General features: G+C 43.2%; 2 protein-coding genes across 3 annotated transcripts in view; one reads left to right on the top strand and one right to left on the bottom strand.

The window, feature by feature from the left end:
- SELENOF (selenoprotein F) overlaps positions 1–8,081 on the bottom strand; it is a 37,264-nt gene extending 29,183 nt beyond the window's left edge. The window contains exon 1 of one of the 2 annotated variants that reach the window (XM_082265727.1): positions 7,963–8,081. In XM_082265727.1, coding sequence (XP_082121853.1) covers positions 7,963–8,010 — 48 coding nt within the window. In that variant the 5' untranslated portion in view covers positions 8,011–8,081. The remainder of the gene's footprint in view (positions 1–7,962) is intronic. The other variant, XM_082265728.1, reaches the window with a different exon arrangement.
- Positions 8,082–8,461: 380 nt separating this feature from the next.
- The window catches only part of HS2ST1 (heparan sulfate 2-O-sulfotransferase 1), a 282,142-nt gene continuing 268,643 nt past the window's right edge, over positions 8,462–21,960 (top strand). The window contains exon 1 of the mRNA XM_082265932.1: positions 8,462–8,808. Coding sequence (XP_082122058.1) covers positions 8,685–8,808 — 124 coding nt within the window. The 5' untranslated portion in view covers positions 8,462–8,684. The remainder of the gene's footprint in view (positions 8,809–21,960) is intronic.

Genomic DNA, 21,960 nt, shown 5'->3' with positions numbered 1-21,960 from the left:
CTATACAGTGTCTGTGTTTTAGATCTGTGTCCTACAAGTCTGTTGGCAAGTATTTTCCCTGCTTTGTTACCAGTCGCATAATATGTCATTTTAGGTCTCCTGGAGGCCCTTTCAAAATCCTCCAGGAGTAGTCGAAGTTCGTTACGAGTTTTTTGTTAATTGCTCCAATAGCTGGGAGGATTGTTTTTTTGTTTGGATTTCCTAGTGTTGATTTTAGAGATAAGATCCAGAATTTGCTGCTGCCTCCTCCTCCTCCTCGTGACCCTCGCCCATTGTTGAATAGGAATGCCTATCAAACGCCTTGTGTGCATTCCAAGCAACAAACGGGTCAGATACCGATAAGCGGTTGGACTCGAAAAATTCCAGCAGATGTCACTCAATTTTAGACTTGTATGAAGCATCTTGGAAAAGCCTTGGGTTGGATAGCCATATAAAAGTGGGGCTGATCACCGCAGAATCTTCTATCTCAAGTCTCACCAAAGCATGATCCGACCATGTAATTGCATTAATCACAGAGGATTTACACTTAAACAATAACCATTTGTCTACAAGAAATAAGTCAATTCTTTTGGGGTTTTTGGAGTCCAACTGCTTATCGTTATCGGACCCGTTTGTTGCTCGGAATGCACATAAGTCAATTCTACTGTATGATTTAGGACTTGAAGAAAAAAAATCAAATAGTCTTTCGCTGGTGTTTAGACATCATATAGATCGTAATTTTGAAGGAACGAGTGTAGTGATGGAAGAGGCCTTTTAGAGATTTTGAGGTAGAGTCCATGACCAGGTTTGGGGTTAGGTCAAAGTCTCACCAAATTAGCAGAAGACCTTGCTGTATTGAAGAATCTGCTTCATAACTTTGTGTAAGAAACAAACCTGGTGTACACTGGGAGCACAAAATGTTGGCTACAGTATAAGTGGTAGAGTTGATATCGCAGACCAGGATCAGGTAGCGGCCTTGAGGGTCTTCCAGCTCCTTGTGGAGTTTAAATGCATCAGAGTCTCTCACTGCAACCAGCATCCCCTTACTTTTCGTGTCTGCATTTGCCGTGTATATAAATTGGAACTTAGGGTGAGTACATCTGGGAGGTGCACGACTATCAAAATGCATCTCCTGAACACAAAGTATGTCACAACCCTGTTGTAGAGACTCTTTCCAGAGGTCCTGTGTTTTGCAGGATGGTTAAGGCCTTTTTAGTGGACAGTGAGAAATTTTACTGCCATTTTGGGGGGGGGGTGTTAAGAAAGTGGTGTTGGACAGTGTAGAGTACATTATCAGCACTTTGTGGAGACAACCAATCCTTAGTGTTGCAGCACAGATGAGGACATTGCGGTTTGTGCTACGAGAGCCCATCCTTTTGCTGTTTCTAAGTATGCATATAGATCTAAAAGCATCGGACTAAAATGAAGAACAAACAGCTTAAACGAACAGTAACATAAAATAACTGTGGCGGTCAGCCACACAATTATGTTGAAAAATGGTGCTTGGGTGTAGCACATTGCTACTAAAATAAAGAGGCGGAAAAAAAGTTTGGCCCAAAGGGAATTTGCCTTTGCGAGATTTTTAAACAGGAAAAAGACGTTTGTCGGCAGGGTCACATGTGTGAGCGTGCGTTTTTAGCAGTAACTGTGTGCCATTCAGGATCCACCCATGTAGGGCTTGCAGTGTGGTGTTCTGGAATTGAGGCCTCTGGTATGATGCCTTATGTTTTTAGAAGGGTCATACCTTTCTCCACTGAATGACATGTTCAGATCTGTCTTTAGTTACAGCAAGCTTCGTCTGAAACCCCACTATTTGTAGCAGAGCTTGTGGTTCTTAAAGCCTCATACACACAATCGTACGGAGAAAAAAATAATAAATAACTTTCAAATTGATCGCATGATAATTTGATCGTTAGTACACCGCTTTTGACAGCCGCTCACGACATTTCGTCCAACAAAATCCGAAGGGACAAAATACAAAAACTTTTGTCGTATGATAGCCTAGCGAACGACAATCGTTTAATCAGTACAGTGTGCCTCCACTAAAAATCAATAGACAAAGACCACGCATGATCCGAAACACTAAATAACCCTAAAAAAAGCCTGCCTGCCATTGTTTTTGTTTTGCACTATTCGATACGTAGCTACGCAGCTAAGAAGCTTTTCCAGAATCGTATGAAAAAAAAAAAAAAAAAAAAAAAGGTTTAATCATAGGTTTAGTACGCATTGTTGAATTCGATACTAGTATCATGCAACAAAATGCAAAAGATAAGTTGTCCGATTATCTAATCCTGTGTATGAGGCATACGAGTTTTCGTAATGGAGTTTATGTTCCTACTCTTCTGGAGCGTGAATTGTGACAGGTCAGCATAAAATTGGAGGAGATTCATGTAAGGGGCTGGAATTTGTTCCCCTATTCCTCGATACCGTTATTAAACACTGTGGTAGAAATGCAATCCAAGGACGGACATCTCTGGGTATATTGCGAGATAGGACGGCTTGGGTAAGCAGTGTATTCGGTCCACTGTCTGGTCTAAGCCTGAGAGGTCAGGCATAAATGCTGTGAAAATTGAGTGACATATTTACGAAGGTCATGCTGCTGAACTGATTTGGGGATCCCCCCCTAATCTTTACATTATTCCTTTGTGACCTGTCCTCCATATCAGCCAATTTAGCCTTGATCTTATCCAATTCTTCTTCTTTACCATCATGGGCATCTATAATATCATTGATTGTAGTGGCATATTCTCCCATTTTAGTTTCTGGCTGAAACTGATTGTAGCCCAGGTGCTGAATTTTTGGACACAAGATATCATGTCAGATTGTAGGGAGCTTCTCAGAGACCAGCTTATCTTTAAGAACAGTGTCCATGTCTGGCTGGTTGTTAGCGGCGAAGAGATTGAGTCTGGGAGCTGTCTGGTGTCATCCTCTGACTCATGTACAGCGCTCACCTCATGGATGGAATCCGATGCTTCCATACTGAAGCTGGTCTTCTCTGGACTTCCAGAAGTTAGTGTGGAGGGAGAAGACTGAAGGCTCTTGGGAGGACTGGTTCTTTGTGTGTTGACACGCTGGGGCTTCTGCTGTGAAGGAGCTGGGGTGGAAAAGCCGCCGACACCATCTTTCCTATGCCCCTGGTGGAAGAATGCCGTCAGCTTCATAGGGCGGCTGCCCTCTTCTTCCTTGACATAATCTCCAGGTAAGTAGGATGTAAAACGCTGCTGTGGGGTGTTGTTAAAGAGCCCTGTCACGCCACTAGAAGCCGCTGGGTTCTCGCTGACACCGGAGCTCTGCGATCAAGTGGCCATTCAAGGGTCCCAGCAAGCTCCGCACCCTCCCATTTATCATGCTTTAAAGCAGGGATCCTCAAACTATGGCCCTCCAGCTGTTGCGGAACTACACATCCCATAAGGCATTGTAAAACTCTGACATTCACAGACATGGCTTGGCATGATGGGAATTGCAGTTCCTGAACAACTGGAGGGCCATAGTTTGAAGACCCCTGCTTTAAAGGAACCAGATTTTTTTTTTTTTTTTTTTTAGGGTCACAACCGCTTTAAGCTATAGCTCACTTTCACAATATAAAGCATTCTATTCCAGCAAGGAATACATTTAATGACGCTACATATTCAAACTGTCCTCAGGACAGGAGACCAGCTAAAACAAGGGGATAGTATTGGCTAAGTCAGGACTCCAGTGCACCACAAAACCAAATATTGACAAGGCAAATTCACACTTTATGAAAGTTGAACACTGGCATCTCCCCAATGGCAATTCCAGACATCTTGCTAGAATGTGAGATAAAGGCAGAATCTAATCGTTCAAGAAAGGCAAATTTGCATAGGCAGCACAGTGGGCTTCAAAATGTGTACCAGGGATTTTGAAGTTAGCTATATGGGCCAGCATTGGTTGGTCACCCATCTGCTATAATCAAGCTAGTTCAGCAAACAGAACACTGAGAGAAAACACACAGGCTGCCATTGCTTAGCCACTCCATCTTAAAATGCTAGTTGGCTGGCTTTCATGCTGGCCATTCTGTGTCAACTGTTCAAACTCCTGACCCAGAACAAATATGTAGATAATGTCTGGCTTTTCCTGATTTGCATATGTTCCAGGTAGGCATTTCAAACTACCGTAATCATAAAGGTGATTATAACAGCCAAGCAACTACTATTTTCAGGAGAGGATAGCAACATTAGCTCCCAGATTTTTATAATGTTTATATTGGGGTGTATAGAGGCCTTGGATACATTTCCTAATTTGGACATTTTTGCCCAGATTAGACAATGATCTAATGTCCACGTAGCAGTCCAACTGCCCCGAATGACCATCTTTCCTAATGCCATCGGCCAGGATAGAAAAACTTGCTGATTACTATTGCTCAAAACCAAAACACATCCATCCTTTCATAATGGAGTAATCCAATTACAAATGTAAAATACTGGCACCTTGAGAAGTTTGGCAGGTTTTAATACCCTGCCAATGATTTATTGGCAAACTTGTGGTTTCAGTCTGCTACCTCTATTCACTAAGTGATCTTTTTACACCTCTATTCACTAAGTGATCTTTTTACACCTCTATTCACTAAGTGATCTTTTTACACTCATCTGATGCACAAAGATTAGGACATTGGAATTTAGTAAATAAATGGCTGGCTAAAAGTAGGATGATCCGCATTTCAAGATTGCATATCCCTGTTTTATATGGTTAGCAAACTGTGGCCCTCCAGATGTTGCAGAACTATAAATCCCATAAGGCATAGCAAGACTCTGAAAGCCACAAGCATGACACCCAGAGGTATGAGGGGACTTTTGTAGTTTTGCAACAGCTGGAGGGCCACAGTTTGCATATCTCCGATATAAAACATAACTTTATTAGATCATCAGAAGCTAAGACAGGGTCTGTAACTGCAATTCAAGTGGCACTAGACCAACACAAATGACTTTATATAAAAAAACAATACATATACAAAAAGGAGTGTGGATGGAATTTTTTTTACAAAAATGACATATAGCTTATTGCTCTATGTGTGTGCCATTTAAGCTAAAGACCACTATTCTATGGTCTCATTGGAAAAAGACTCCGCTAAATGTATTTCACTCAATGCCACAAATGAGAGCCAGTAAACTTATGAAAGATAATGTTCTATAAAGGTCCAATCACATGGGCACAAAGGGCTGTACCCTGACAGAACACAGCATATTTCTTTGATGGCACTGCAGTATTCTCATATAGACACAGTCAGCAGCCTCTGCACATCTGAGTGGACCCATACATACAGGGGCAGATGAGTGGTCCTGGGCACCAACTGTCTGCATCCCGGGCCGCTCTTACATCCCTATATGCAAGTAACTTCTCAGATGTGCGTACAGCCATGGCATCGGCCAGCCTGTTATGGATTTGTACAAGATGCTGGACAGGGCTGTATGCAAATACCAGGTGCAGAAACACACTGAATTCTTTCAGTGTGCAGCCTCACAGCCACCGCCCATTTCTGGGTGGATGTATTTTTAAATGAAATGCAGTCAGTGATCACCCTTCTCACTAAATACACAGGCAGTGATTTTTTCCCCCCTACCTTAACTTTAATCTTGTATAGATCATTCATTTGGCATGTGCAGGAAGTGAGAGAGGAGATAAAAGCCTGTGTGGATAGAGCTGTAGTATTGAAAACAGGAGAAGTACACCCTGGGTTCTGTGAAGTTCTCCATACACTACAATCTGATTGTACAATTTCCTTTAGATCTACCATCAACTCCCCTCCCCCCCATACAAGCTGAAAAGCACACATGGGACCTTTTGCTGAGAGGCTCCCCTCCCCCTGCTGCAATGAATGACAGAGAAAGGCTCCAGAGTGTCCCTGCTGCCAGAGAGGAGAGCAGTCACTCACACCTAATTCATTTCTCATCTCCTTGCTAGCAGTGATGTCAGACAATTTGGGGGGGGGGGGGGGTTGAACATGCAAACTCAGCAACAACAACAGAGCAGGCAAGTATGACACATTTGAGGGATAGAGACACACACTTTTTTTTTTTTAAGCCGAGCCTTTAGTATCCATTCAGGCCCCTTTCACACTTGTGCAACCTAAAGGTCACGTGACTTGAGGCAATACCTGTGGTCTATGGACCTCAAGTCGCATCAAAGTCAGGCCAAAATAGTGCAGGGCCTACACTGAAGTCGCACAGATATGAACAGTACCCATTGGAAGTCATGGGGTACGACTCATCAAACGACTTTCACAGTCCCAAGTCGCAGGACAAGTCACATAAGAGTGAAAGAGGCCTTAGGTATAACTTTTTTGTATAAATAAACACCACACTTTGCAAACACTATTTGTTAACGGCGCCCCAAACACACATTTTGTCACAAATGCTCCAAATTGCCCAGAGCTCACTGCCCAAAAAGGTGAGGGAGCTTTGTTAGGCGTGTGCAAGGCAGTCCATTCAAGTGAACAGGCTACCCTTTCCTGTCATGCGAAAAAAATATGCATTAGAACACACAGATGGGAAGGAGCCTAAATCCTCGTAAACACTTAGTGGGAGTTAAGCGGAAAAAAAAAAAAAGTCAGCTCTGGTCACCGCCGCTATACAAACTATGTGAGGTTAGTACAGCGATCTCCCCCACTGAGCTATTGTGTTCTGATAGGGGGGATGCCCGCTGCAGGAACACTAATTAGTGGTCTCGGCCATTGACAGAGTGCTGATAAGGAGTCGTGGGATGCTGGTTCTCCTCTCAGCCATTGGCTGAGAGCGCTGATCGGGAGTGGGTTGGATGCTGGTTTTCCTCTTGGCCATTGGCTGAGAGTGCTTATCGGGAGTAGGTTGGATGCTGGTTTTCCTCACGGTCATTGGCTGAGAGCGCTGACTGGAAGGGAGTTGGATGCTGGTTTTCCTCTCAGCCATTGGCTGAGCGCGCTGATCAGGAGTGGGTTGGATGCTGGTTTTCCTCTCGGCCATTGGCTGAGAGCTCTGATCGGGAGTCAGTTGGATGCTGGTTTTCCTCTCGGCCATTGACTGAGAGTGCTGATCGGTAATCGGTTGGATGCTGGTTTTCCTCTCAGCCATTGGCTGCGAGGGCTGATTGGGAGTAGGTTGGATGCTGGTTTGCCTCACGGTTATTGGCTGAAATCGCTGACTGGAAGGGAGTTGGATGCTGGTTTTCCTCTCGGCCATTGACAGAGCGCTGATCGGGAGTCAGTGGGATGCTGGATTTCCTCTCGGCCATTGGCTGAGAGCACTGATCGGGAATCCGTTAGTTACATACACACCGACATATACAGGGGCCATGTGTCCCCCATTATTTTATTTTTTTTTGTTACAAGCAAACGTCTCCTGACATTTGGGCCTGTGTGTACCCGGCTTAAATCCCCAACTAAATCTGTGGGTTCCAGGAATGTACGCAGAGACAAGTATTTCCAGAAAGCGCAGATAAATATGCATTGCACTTGCAGTGTCATTCATTGGTAATGGCGCTGCAAATATGTGTTTTGCCACAAGCAAAGATGCACAAATGCGCGGTTAAAAAAAAAAAAAAAAAATCATGCATACTGGAAACTTGGTAAATGCTGGGTGTGTGTGTAGAGCACAGTTACAAGGAAAAAAAAAAAAAAAACACAAACTGGATGTGAATAAAGCTTTAGGGTTTACATATCCAAAACAATAAAAATGTAAGCCATATACTAATAATATACAAGATTCATAGAGCGACAAATCACACCGTTGTACATACATAGGGGGTGTACAGACAAGGTGTATATAGGAGAGTGTATGAGGCCTGTGTATTCCGGCTGAGTTGTACTTTCACTTGTGAGTGTGTGAAGAAGATTCACCTAACAGGAAGCAGCCTAAAGCCACGTCACCCGTATGTACTGAGCTCCGGGGAGCCGCCACATTCCCTCCACACCACCGCGCTCCCCTTCCCCGGCCTGAACACACACAGACACCGCCAGGCTGCTAGGCGTATAGCTGTCTGAATCCCACTTACCGCCTGCAATGCTGCGACCACACACAGCAACAACCGCTCCGCCACCATCTTCCCTCCCGGCACTACAGACTGCAAGGACCCCGGCGGCTGTCTATATAACTGCCGGAAAAAGCTAACATTTCATTGTCGAAGAAACCTCAGCCCTGTTTCTTCCTTTATCCACACATTCGTTGTATCACTGCAGCAGACAACTAAAATACACAGCAAACGTGCACATTCTAGTTATTGTAAATGATGTACAATACAGAAATGCATTTCTATCAGGTAAATCGGTCAAGCTATGCATGTAAACCACTAAGACAATGTAGGTGTTTTATTTTGTTTCAAAGCTTCTGCTCACAACTTTTTCAGGCACCTGAGTAGACAGCTAAATTTTAGGTACTTTCAGCCAAAAGCCTAGTAGCCAATAGGATAGTGGGAAGTAGCTGAAGCCGGTTGCCAGGTAACCCGTAGACGGGCGGAAGACGCTACGCGTCAGGCGTAGAGGGCGTGGAAACCTGACGTAGCACGCAGTGGGTTGGCGCTGCTGCTGCGGCTAGAGCTGGAGGAGCGGCGGAGAGTCAGTGTGCGCTGGGAGGTGATCACGCTGAAGCCGCAGCACATCGCGGTACCTTCCTCCTTCTCTCCGGCTCCGCGGAACGAGTCTGGAGGGCGTGTGTTAGTCGCGTGGCCCGTCCTCACAGATCCGGATGCCCGCGTTATGTCGCCATAGATCAGGTTGAATGGGGCTGCTCAGGATTATGATGCCGCCCAAGTTGCAGCTGTTGGCGGTGCTGACCTTCGGGGTCGCGATGCTCTTCCTGGAGAACCAGATCCAGAAGCTGGAGGATTCCCGGGGAAAGCTCGGTAAGCGGCTGGCCCGGAGGGGGAGGGGAGGCGGCGGCGGTGTGGCTGGAGGAGAGGAGAGGAGGATGAGCGACTGACATTCCCAGACAGCAACAACTCCTCTCCACCCTGCCCGAGATGATGTACATGACGGATCACAGGGACCCGACACACATGGAGGATCCCATACACATCCAATCTACTGATACATCACAGATCACCCATAGTGACCATTATATATAGAAGTGTCACATACCTGAGATCACCCTGCAACCATCAGGACCCCATACACATCCAATCTACTGATACATCACAGATCATCCATAGTCACCATTATATATAGAAGTGTCACACACCTGGGATCACCCTGCAATCATCAGGATCCCATACACATCCAATCTACTGATACATCACAGATCATCCATAGTCACCATTATATATAGAAGTGTCACACACCTGGGATCACCCTGCAATCATCAGGATCCCATACACCTCCAACTCCTCCATACTGAGACATAATTCATCCCTGATCACCCATAGTCACCATTATATATAGAAGTGTCACATACCTGAGATCACCCTGCAATCATAAGGACCCCATACACATCCAATCTACTGATACATCACAGATCACCCATAGTCACCATTCTATATAGAAGTGTCACACACCTGAGATCACCCTGCAATCATCAGGACCCCATACACATCCAACTCCTCCATACTGAGACATAATTCATCCCTGATCACCTATAGTCACCATTATATATAGAAGTGTCACACACAATCATCAGGACCTCATAAACCTCCAAGTCCTCCATACTGAGACCTTACCCCTATCAGATCATACATAGTCACCATAATGCATTAATAATAATAATAATATAGTGTCATATTGAAGATCTGACCCTGGAATCATCAGGAACACATACAAATCCAACTCCTCCATACTGAGACATTTCCCATCCCAGATCACCCATAGTCACCATTATAAAGAAGTGTCACACACCTGTGATCACCCAGCAATCATCAGGACCCAATACACATCCAACTCCTCCATACTGAGATATTACCCATCTCAGATCACCTATAGTCACCATTATATATAGAAGTGTCACACACAATCATGAGGACTCCAAATCCTCCATACTGAGACATTACCCATCTCAGGTCACACATAGTCACCATAATACGTTAATAATAATAAAGTGTAATATTGAAGATCTGACCCTGTAATCATCAGGACCCTATACACATCCAACTCCTCTATACTGAGATATTACCCATCCCAGATCACCCATAGTCACCATTATATATATAGAAGTGTCACACACAATCATCAGGACCCCATACACATCCAACTCCTCCATACTGACACATTACCCATCACAGATCACCCATAGTCACCATTATACATTTATAATAACAGTGTCGTATAGAAGATCTGACCCTGGAATCATCAGCACCCCATAAACCTCTAACTCCTGTATACTGATACATTACCCATCACAGATCACCCATAATGACCATTATAAAGAAGTGTCACACACCTGGGACCACCCTGCAATCATCAGGACCCCATAAACATCCATCCTCCTCCGTACTGAGACATTACCCATCTCAGATCACTCGTCACTAGAATACATTATTAATAATAAAGTGTCATAGCCGAGATCAGGGAGGAATCACCAGGGCCCCATAAACATCTCACTCTTATATAATGAGACCTTACCCATCAGAGATCACCCATAATGCCATTACTAAATGTCACAGAGGTGATCTGACCCTGGAATTCTGAAATCCCCATGAACATCCATACTCCTGTATAATTAGACATTACCGATCGCAGATCACCCACAGTCCCCATTTTAAAAAATTGACACACACCTGAGCTCACCCTGTAATCATCAGAATCCCATAAATCTCCAACTCCTGTTTACTGAGATGTTACCCATCCCAGATTACCCTTAGTCGCCATAATACATTAATATTAATAAAGTGTCATGGCGGAGATCTGACCATGGCAGAGATCTGACCCTGGAATCACCAGGACCCAATAAAGATCCAACTCATGCATACTGAGTCATTACTGATTTCAGATCCCCATAGTGATCATAATAAATGAATAAAGTGTCATAGCGGAGATCTGACCATGAAATCCCCATGAACATCCAACTCGTATATACCGATAAATTACTGATCCCACATCGCCCATAGTGCCATTAATAAATGTCACACACTTGAGTGTCATAGAGATCTGACCTGGAAGTACAAAGATCCCTTAAAGATTCAACTCTTATATATTGAGACATTGCTGATCCCAGATCACATTACATGAAGATAATCAGTTAATAATGAATATGTGTCATAGAGCGACCTGGGGACTGGAGATCTGACCCTGAACTCTTCCAGTCCCCAACAGATCCAACTCCTAGATAGTGAGACATTACCAATCCCAGATCACTCAAAATGATCACCATCAAATATTTAAGAATTGTCACAGACCTGAGTGCAGGGGATCTGACCTAGAATCATACAGTCCCCATAAAGTTCCAACTCCTAGATTCCGAGACAATCCTAGATCACTTATAGTAATAATACTGTAAATGAGTGTCCTAAAGAAACCTGAGGGCAGGACATCTCACCCTGAAATCCTAGTCCCCACTAGATCCAGCTGCTTGATACCGACACATTACGAATCCCACTGATTATAATAGTGCCTGTAATAAATGAGTGTCATAGACCTGGATGTAAGAGACCTCCTTTACACTGAGACATTACTGATCCCAGATCATTCATAGTGCCAATAAACGATTAATAATGTTTTATATTTCAATGTAGGAAATTTACCCTGGAATCATGAAGACTCCAACACATCCAACTCCTTTATACTGATACATTACCAATCACAGATCATAGGGCCACTAATAATAAATACGTGTCATAGACCTAAGTGTAGGAGATCTCTCCATGGAATCATAATCTTCAACAGATCCAACTCCTGTATATTCATACATTATAAATCCCAGATCATGTATAGTGCTAATAATTGTTAGACAGACCTGACCCTGGAATCATAGCGATCTATGGTCAGATCCAATAAGGATCCATCTCCTATATACTGATACATCGCCATTCCCAAATTATCCATAGTGCCAATAATAAAAAAAAGAGGTCAGAGAGGAGTGTTAGGAGATCTGACCCTGGAATCATAAAATCCACAACAGATCTAACTCCTATATAATGATCCAATGCAGATCCCAGATAACCCATAGTGCCAATAATCAATGACCCTAAATAAGCGTCATAGACTGATCTGACCCTGGAAACAAAATAGTACGAGCAAGCACAGTAAAACTCATTACTGACATGTCATGTGCTTTTAAAATTGATCTGTATTTTTAAATCAATTAAAAATCTCTCTTTGTACCTTATTTGATCAAAATTGCTCCGGTCACGTGATTTTCATTCCACAACTCCCTTGGTCGTTTATAGCAGCTGGGCATGCCATTGCTCCACAGCTGCTGGGCATGTTCCAAAGTGAATTTAATTTCCGGAAGTGAAGTACCGGCCTGACGTCACTTCCGGCTTATGGGCACATACAGTAAAGGGAAATGACGCTGTATGGTGGCCTCATTTCCATGGCAACAAAGACTCTGCTGCCTGATTTAGCGTGCATAGAGCACACAGTGAGTGATATTTCAGGTGTCATCTAGGAGGGGTGGGGCTGGGCAGGGCAGGGGCGGTTGTAATGAATAGTAGGCATGACAGTGCAAGAGGGAACAACGTTTTCAGGAAATGAGGCAGAATTCAGATAAAGGGAGATAAGGTTGTCTGTGAAGAACAGGAAGAAGTTGATTGTTCAGCTTAGATAAGACTTTCTAAGCTACACAAGCAGCTAGCTAGAGAAAGAATAATATCAAAGATAAAGATATTTTACATACTATTAATAGGAAAAATTTCATTTTTGACTGGAATTCCCCTTTAAGTCCCAAATCGATCCAACTGCTATATACTGATACGTTGGTGCCAATATTCATCTAATTATATTAAATAAGTGTCATGGACCTGAGTGCAGGAGGAAATTTTAACCCTGGAATCAAAAAGATCACAACAGAACCAGATTTTGTATACTGATACATTACAGCTCCCAGATCATATGTAGTGCCAATACTCAATCAGGTAATTATACTAATTAGGTGTCATAGACCCAGGTGCAGAAAATCTGACCCTGAAATCCTAACAATATTAAGTCCCAAGGAGAACTCCCATACTGCCAGTAATCCATTATACCAAACAAGTGCCATAGACATGAATGTCATGGAGGAGATCTGACTCCGGAATTGTAAAGTCCCCAATAGATCTAACTCCTATATACTGATACATTACTGATCCCAGATCCCCCATTCTACCAGTAATCCATTATGCCAAACAAGTGCCATAGACCTAAATGTCATGGAGGAGATCTGACTCCGGAATCGTAAAGTCCCCAATAGATCTAACTCCTATATACTGATACATTACTGATCCCAGATCCCCCATTCTACCAGTAATCCATTATGCCAAACAAGTGCCATAGACCTAAATGTCATGGAGGAGATCTGACTCCGGAATCGTAAAGTCCCCAATAGATCTAACTCCTATATACTGATACATTACTGATCCCAGATCCCCCATTCTGCCAGTAATCCATTATGCCAAACAAGTGCCATAGACCTAAATGTCATGGAGGAGATCTGACTCCGGAATCGTAAAGTCCCCAATAGATCTAACTCCTATATACTGATACATTACTGATCCCAGATCCCCCATTCTGCCAGTAATCCATTATGCCAAACAAGTGCCATATACCTAAATGTCATGGAGGAGATCTGACTCCGGAATCGTAAAGTCCTCAATAGATCTAACTCCTATATACTGATACATTACTGATCCCAGATCCCCCATTCTGCCAGTAATCCATTATGCCAAACAAGTGCCATAGACCTAAATGTCATGGAGGAGATCTGACTCCGGAATCGTAAAGTCCCCAATAGATCTAACTCCTGTATACATTGCTGATCTCTGATCATCCATAGTGCCAATAATGATTTAAAGTGCCGTTCCAGGATAACCGTAACTACTCCTAAATCTGTCCCCTCCCCCCTTATAAAAAGTGTCATACATACCTGAAGATTGAGATCTGATCCTGGAATCATAGGCAAATCTTATGTACTGATACATTGCCGATAGTCCTGAGTGCAGGGGATGTGCGTTTGGAATCTTGACGTCCCCGGCAGATCCAGATCACCATGTAATATTCTATACAGAGCTGTACACAATGTATGAGATGATGTTCTCACTCCCAGCACACCATTATTGAAGTCTCTATAAAACATTTATGATGCTCCTCGTATCTCTGCTCTTCTGACTGTCATGTTGAGGAAATGTTCCTGATCTTGATTGCTTTTTTGTCACATCACATCTCTGTTCTGCGTTTTGAGCTGTTTGAAAATTTTGATTGATTTTCATCTTCTTTTACTTTGATCTTTATTAGGGATCTATCTTTTAAAATGCAGAAATGAAAATGATGTTCTACCTTAAAGCGGAACTAAACCCTCCTATCCTTTTCAGCCAAGGAAGCTGCCATCTTAGTCTCTGTTTGATCTGTTACTGCCATGGTGCTGCACATGTGATCAGTTATGACATCGGCCATTTGATGGGTTGACAGTTTGTTTGAGAACACAAGAAAATGTGACAGTTAGTCCCAGCATGTTGTGAATCGAACAGTGTTTTTTTTTTTTTTTAATCCGTTAAGGCCCCTTTCACACTTGTGAAACCTGTCCTGTGACTTGGGACTGCAAAGTCGCACGATGAGCCGTACCTCATTTCCAGTAGGTACTACTGTATATCTGTGTGACTTCAGAATAGCCCCTGCACTACTTTGGTGCAAATTTGATGCGACTTGAGGTCCATAGACCTCAAGATTACACAGGCATTGCTTTAAATTGCGTGACTTTCAGGTCCTACATGTGTCAAAGGGGCCTAAATCAATGGGTTTAGTTCTGCTTTAAGGCTGACTATACACTATGCAATCTGATTATACAATCTACTGTAGATCTATCATCAACTATTTAGTACTGGGGGCCTGCTTGATTTTATAATCGTTGAATTGGTTTAGGTTTGTCCTTCTATTTATTTTTGGTAACGTTACGGCATCTTGCACACAGTACTGATGTTTGTTTTTTGGACATAATTTCATGTATTTGCACGCACAATATATTCCTAGGGAAAATGCATAAATATTTGTGCTCATATGCGTGTAATTGCATTCATTTGAGCACATTTGCAACTACCGGCACAAAAGACTGACTGGAAACGCAGATTTATTCTTTTTTTTTTTTTTATTTCCCATGAAAACGCAGCACCTGTTTACACACCTGTGTGTGCAGGCACATTGGAAGCAATAGAAATGAAAAGCACTCGCGCCAATTTTTTTGTGTGTTAGAGAAAATGGGTTGCTGCTGTGATAAACCTCTATGGGTGGAAAGTTGGGAATTTATGTAATATTAAATATTACATCAACAGCGCATAACTTGTAGCAGGGTGTATGGGAAAAAGAATTTGCTGTTTAGGGTGGTGTGTGGATATCAAAATATATTGGTATTGACAACAATGAGTCTACCTGTATTTTAGGGGTTGCTAATGCCAATAGCCCTAAAAAATGTACATATGGTACTAGGTAGTATGATGATTGTTACCTACAGCATGTGCCAAGATATAGGGGGTATCTGGTACCACCTATATATTTTTCCCATGTGCTTGTATAAACCACATACAATTATTATATATATATATATTGTGCGTATACTGTGCTAAAATATGGCTTTCCAGTCATAGACCATAAACGTGCACACACCAAATCTAATGTGTTTGCTTAACCAAATTTAAAGTGCATCAGCTATGCTTATTCCAATTGTTGCAGATAAAATAATCAATGCATTTTGTAAATAAATATACAGTGATAAAAATTCCTTAAAAGAGTCCAATGAGACAAAGAAAAAGTGCTCAGTGCAGAGAAATAGTGTCCATATATTCCAAGAAATAATAATAGTTCAAAGTGACTGTTCTGGTTTCAATATTGGTGTTGGATTCAAAGCAACAGTGCAATGGTGGTGTCACCCTCTGTGCTCCTGTATATATTTAAAAATAAAAACATGGAGTTTTATACTACACCATGAGGAGTGCGATATTTTTTTACAACCAATAGGATCCAGGACCATCTGAGCACGGATGGCTGGGACCCCGCTGGATACTCACCACACAAGCTCATTTGACCCACTTGCCGTATGACATTGGGGGTCAACAACATCTGGTGAGTTTGTATTGCCTACCTCATATATACAGGAGCACGGAGGGTGACACCACCATTGCACTGTTGCTTTGAATCCACGACAATAGGTCATGACTATCTATAGGTCATAGTGAAAGACAAATTATGCTGGTTAATGTTCATGGCAGCAAGGCATTGTTGTAAAAGGGATGGAAGGCCATCCCATAAGATGAACACATCATCTATGTAGCGTAGCCACAAAAGAAAATGTTTAGAAAATTGAGAAAACTCATCCGAATGGAGGAGAGACCGTTCCCACTCCCCCAGGTACAAATTGGTGTAGGATGGGGCACAACAAGTCCCCATCGCTACGCCTTGTACCTGGAGGAAGTGGGAACGGTCAAAGGAAAAACATGGTAATGCAAGATGTATTCCAAAATATCAAGGGCAAATTGGAACTCTTCCCTTGAATGTGCCAAACTTTGTGAAAAAAAAAAGGCTTGAATCACTTCAAGGCCTTTAGAGTGGGGAATTGGAAGAGTACAGTGCCTCCACATCAAAGGTCACCAATAGGGTATCCCAGGCCTCGACAAAACCCGGGCGCCAGGTCGCATTTGCGACTAGAATTAGCGACCTGGCGCCTGGGGTGCCCTGCAGAAGGTGTCCTGTCATTTTTGCATGGACTTCCGCGCACGGAGTGCACGGACTTCCGGGCCGTCCGAAAATTGAGGCCCTGGATTTTCGGCCTACTTGAGATGAGAGGCTTCCAATGGGGAACTGGCGCCCTCTTGTGGTGGTTGGGAGTAATGACTGTTGTAATGACTGTTTCCACTGCCTGATTGTTCACAATGCATTACCATCTCCCTGTCCAGTTAGTTACCTTTGACAGGGAGTGTGGTTATTTATTATTAATTTAATTTATTTTTTAAATGTAAAAACTAAATAATATTTTTTTCTTTTTAATTATTAAAAAAAATAAAAAATATATATTTTTTTCCAATTATTATTATTAAAAAAATAATAATAATAATTATATATCTATATCTTTTTTTTTTTTTTCCTCATCGCCATGCCACAGCCGAAGGCCCCTTTCACACGGGCTGTCTGATCAGGTCCGCCTGTCAGTTTTTCAGGCAGACCTGATCGGACCCTTCATTCTCCTCAATGGAGCAGTAATCTGCCGCCATCTGATCCTGTCCTCCAAAAGCAGACGGATGGTGGTTCTATTTTCTATCCATCCCGTGGATCGGATCAGATGGCATCGGATGTAAAGAGACAGTCTGTTTTCATCCAATTGCGCTAGAGGAGAGTGGGGTTCTAGTCGTATTTATGTGTAAATTTAGTATCCGTTTTATTAAATAAAGCTTGGTTGTTAGTTTAAAAAAAAAAAAAAAAAACTGGCTCCTAACTTTTTTAGCTGGCTCCTAGATTTCAGGAAAATTTGTCAAGCCCTGGGGTATCCCTAAAGATGTAGATGCCGTCTATGGAAGACAAAAAATAGCCTGTATCCTTGACATAGGATGGTAGCCCTGTGACAAAGGGACGGAGAAATGAGTCAACGAAAACGCTTGCGTTTTCAGAAGTGCCTGAGTTACCAGAAATGATGGGTCTGCCTGTGGGGTCTGAGAGGGACTTGTGTACCTTGGGAAGTGCATAAAACACCGGTAGTCTAGGATGCCGATTTTATATATATGAAGTCATAAGTGCTCCTGGAAGTTATTCTTTGAAAGGGGCCCATGTCCACAATTTTATAGAATTTCTTATAGAAGTGGTGATGGGGCATTACCATTCCTGACTATTCAGGATCTTTAAACAGTTCTCTATTGGTCGGCATCCATGACTACGGTGTTTCCCCCCTTGTTACCTTGCATCACGTTGCATTTGGTATATGCTCCTTTGTGCATTGTTGTGTTTTTTCTTATACAATGTATGTTATATTCTTGTGATTATTTTTAAATTCCATATATTAGAATCTATGAAATTTTTTAAATAAAGGCAAAACTTCTTTTTTACTTTTTATATCCTTATTTGCTTTATAAATTAATTACGGGTCTAGACACTCTTAGGCATCTCAAACATCCCCTTTCCCCGCTCTTAATGGAAAGATCCCTCCTGGGGATTTTTTCCTGGTTTTCTATATTAGTCTGGGATTGACTGCCGCTAGTTGTTAGTGTGGGTAGAAGTGAGCAATGATGCACAAGAAAGCCCGCAAACGGTTTGCTGAAGATGAGCAGCCTAAGGGCATGGATTACTGGAACCATGTCTTGTGGTCTGATGAGACCAAGATAAACTTATTTGGTTCAGATGGTGTCAAGCGTGTGTGGCGGTAACCAGGTGAGGAGTACAAAGACAAGTGTGTCTTGCCTACAGTCAAGCATGGTGGTGGGAGTGTCATGGTCTGGGGCTGCATGAGTGCTGCCGGCATTGGAGAGCTACAGTTCATTGAAGGAACCATGAATGCCAACCTGTACTGTACCATACTAAAGCTGAGCATAATCCCCCTCCTTCGGAGACTGGGCTGCAGGGCAGAATGCCAACAGAATGACCCCAAACACACCTCCAAGATGACTACTGCCTTGCTAAAGAAGCTAAGGGTAAAGGTGATGGACTGGCCAAGCATGTTTCTAAACCTAAACCCTATTGAGCATCTGTGGGGCATCCTCAAACGGAAGATGGAAGAACGCAAGATCTCTAACAACGCAATCGTACCAAAGCGAGCTATTCTATCCATTTTGGCACCTTCTCGTTTACAGTGGTTGCCAAGCAACATGAGTACATGCCGGCTGCAGCTTAATGACACAAGTGTACCGCGGTTCGGATACAAAAATAAAATGTGAACACTGTCCTTCAGGGGCAGGGGGAGCAATCGAACTCGGGTTCAAGCAAGGCGATCGCACCAAGTGTGAAAACACCCTCAGACACAACTCGCACCAGACCCTTTTTGGGTCTGCAGCAGAATCGGATTGCATGGGTGTCCACACCTATGTGATCCGATTCATGTCCGAACTGACAGTTCGCACTGCGATATGTGAACTGATCTGGGGGGTGTCGTTAACTTTGTATTGACACCCTCAGCAATTCACATATGGCTGTGTGAACTGCCTGCGAGTTGAATGCGATGTGGGAACACGCAGTGGATTCGGAGGGTTCCAGCATTGCATATATGTGAACCGGGACTAAAGGGATTGTAAACCCTTGTGTTTAGTTTTTTTTTTTTTTTAATAAAAATAACAAATGTGCATATAGTTAACTCCCTATATCATTTTGCACAGAGCAGCCCCGGCATTTTTTCGCCTGGGATGCCCTGCTGGCGCTCAAGGCTCCTCCTCTTTATCGGTTGCCCCCACGGAAAGCTGTTTTAAATGAGGGCACCCATGTGTGCTCGCTCCCGAGTCCCGCTGCTGCGTCCATTGATGCAGACAGCGGGATTCAGCCCCCCTCGCTCCCATGTCACAGGATTTGACAGCAGCAGGAGAAAATATCATTCGTTCCAGTGAGGAGAGACAGCGGCTGCAGCATAGAATGCATGAAGGTAAAAAACCTTTAACCATTAAAACCACTTTATTGCAGGGAATGCATCAAGGTAAAAAAAAAGTTTTAAGTTCAGAGCCACTTTAAAGCTGGCTGAAAATAGCTTATATTGCATGAAAATTGCTGTATGGCCAATTTAACCACTTAAGCCCCAGAGGATTTGGCTGCTAAACGACCAGGGGGTATTTTGCGATTCGGCACTGCGTGACTTTAACGGACAATTGCGCGGTCGTGCGACGCTGTACCTAAACGAATTTGGCGTCCTTTTTTTTCCCACAAACAGAGCTTTCTTTTGGCGGTATTTGATCACCTGTGCGATTTTTTGATCACGCGCTATAAACAAAAAAAGAGCGTCAATTTTGCAAAAATAGCAATATTTTTCCCTTTTTTTTTTTTATATGAAATTCCCCCCAAAAAAAATGTAAAAATCAAAATTTTTTAACATTTTCGGCCAATTTGTTTTATGCTACCTATGTTTGGTAAAAAAAATCGCAAAAAGCGTATTTTGATTGGTTTGCGCAAAAGTTATTGCGTTTACTGACTAAGGGAAAGATTTTTGTCATTTTTGTTGTTTTTTTTTTTTTTTTAACGCGTAATGGCGGCGATCTGCGTTTTTTTTTTTTTTTTTTTTTTTTGCGGTACTGCGACATTGCGGCGGACAGATCGGACCCTTGACTGACATTTTTGACACTTTTGGGGTTACCAGTGACATTTCTACAGTAATCAGTGCTATACATATGCACTGTTACTGTAAAAATACACTGGTAGTGAAGGGGTTAACTTTATTTGAGAGGGAGGGGCTGTGTGTGTCCCTAGGGGCGTGATTCTTACTGTGATTGGCTGTGGCTTCAGCTGTATGCAGAGTGATCAACGGATCTACATAGTAGATCCATATGATCAGCTCTCATACAGAGGGGAGAATGACAGGCAGCTTGTTTACACAAGCTGCCTGACTTTCTCCCTCTCCCCCGCCGATCGCAGAGTGGCCGGCGGACATCGGGTCCGCCGGTCACACGCGCGGGGGGCGCGCGCTCGCTCCCTAGACCCTCACAAGCTAGTGACGTAGCCCTACGTCACTTTGCCTGTGAGGGGCTGACCGCCGACGTAGATCGGCGTGCGGCGGTCGGCAAGTGGTTAAGAACTTTAAATTCATTGATATACAGCTATATTTGTCAAGTCTGTACAACAATTTTATATTGAAGTGTCTAGTCTTTTTAGCTTTATGGTCTATTTACTGCTTTCTTTGTTCCTATAGAGGAGATAGATTATCACTGGGATAGAAGGGTGGTGGGAACTGGGAAATTTTACAGGTCTCTGGATCAGGAATAGAGGGGAAATCTTCAGTGGGGACACCGGTTTTGATAAAACAAACTTGCTAATAGGATATTTAAAGTGATCGTAAAGGGCTCTTTCACACGGAGCGGACCGCATTGCGATCCGCTCCGGCACTTTTTTTTTTTTTTTTTCACGGAGCGGATGACACTTGTGTCATCCGCTCCGTATGTCCGCATATCATCCCATCCGTTTGCGGATGATATGCGGACATAATGTATGTCTATGGGGATTGCGGGTGTCAGCGGATGACACCGCTGACATCCGATTTTTCCTTCCTTTCCGTTTTTTGAACGGAGGAAAAATAGGGTTCTGTTCCGTTCCAAAAAACGGAACAGAACTGAAAGGAAGAAAATCGGATGTCAGCGGATGGTATTCCGCCGACATCCGCAATGCCATTGACTTACATTATGTCCGCAAATCATCCGCAAAAAAATAGGATGATTTGCCCTAAGAGCCCTAAAGGTAATTTTTTTTTTTTTTTTTAAATAAACATATTATACACACCTGCTCTGTGTAATGGTTTTGCACAGAGCAGCCCCAATCCTCCTCTTCTGGGGTCTACCGCTGGTGCTCTGTCTCCACCTCCCCCCCCCCCCCCCAAAAAAAGTGCAGCCATAGCAAGTCACTTGCTATATGGGCGCTCGTGGGAGCTGGATCCTGAGCCAACCTCTTGTGTTTCCATTGACACGCAGAGCGTAGCTCAACCCTGCCCCCACTCCCTCCTTACATTCTTTGACAGCAGCAAGAACCAATGGCTCCCACTGCTGCCTCTATGTCCATTGAGGGGAGAGAGAGAGAGACGCTGCAGACGTGCAAAGTGCTGCATCAAGATCAGGTAAATATTTAGAAGGGGAGTGGGGAGAAGGGAGCTGCACACAAGAGGTTTTCTACTGTAATGCAGAGAATGCAATACTCCAAAAAAAAAAAAAAGCCTTCTGCCTTTACAGCTACTTTAAAGTCATCTTAAACTCTGTTTTTTAATAAACTTTCATTAACTG

This window comes from Pelophylax lessonae (assembly GCF_965119305.1).
Source record: "Pelophylax lessonae genome assembly, chromosome: 8".
In the NCBI taxonomy this organism is placed as follows: domain Eukaryota; kingdom Metazoa; phylum Chordata; class Amphibia; order Anura; family Ranidae; genus Pelophylax; species Pelophylax lessonae.
Note: the sequence above shows the minus strand (reverse complement) of the source record. Positions and strands in the feature narration are given on the sequence as shown.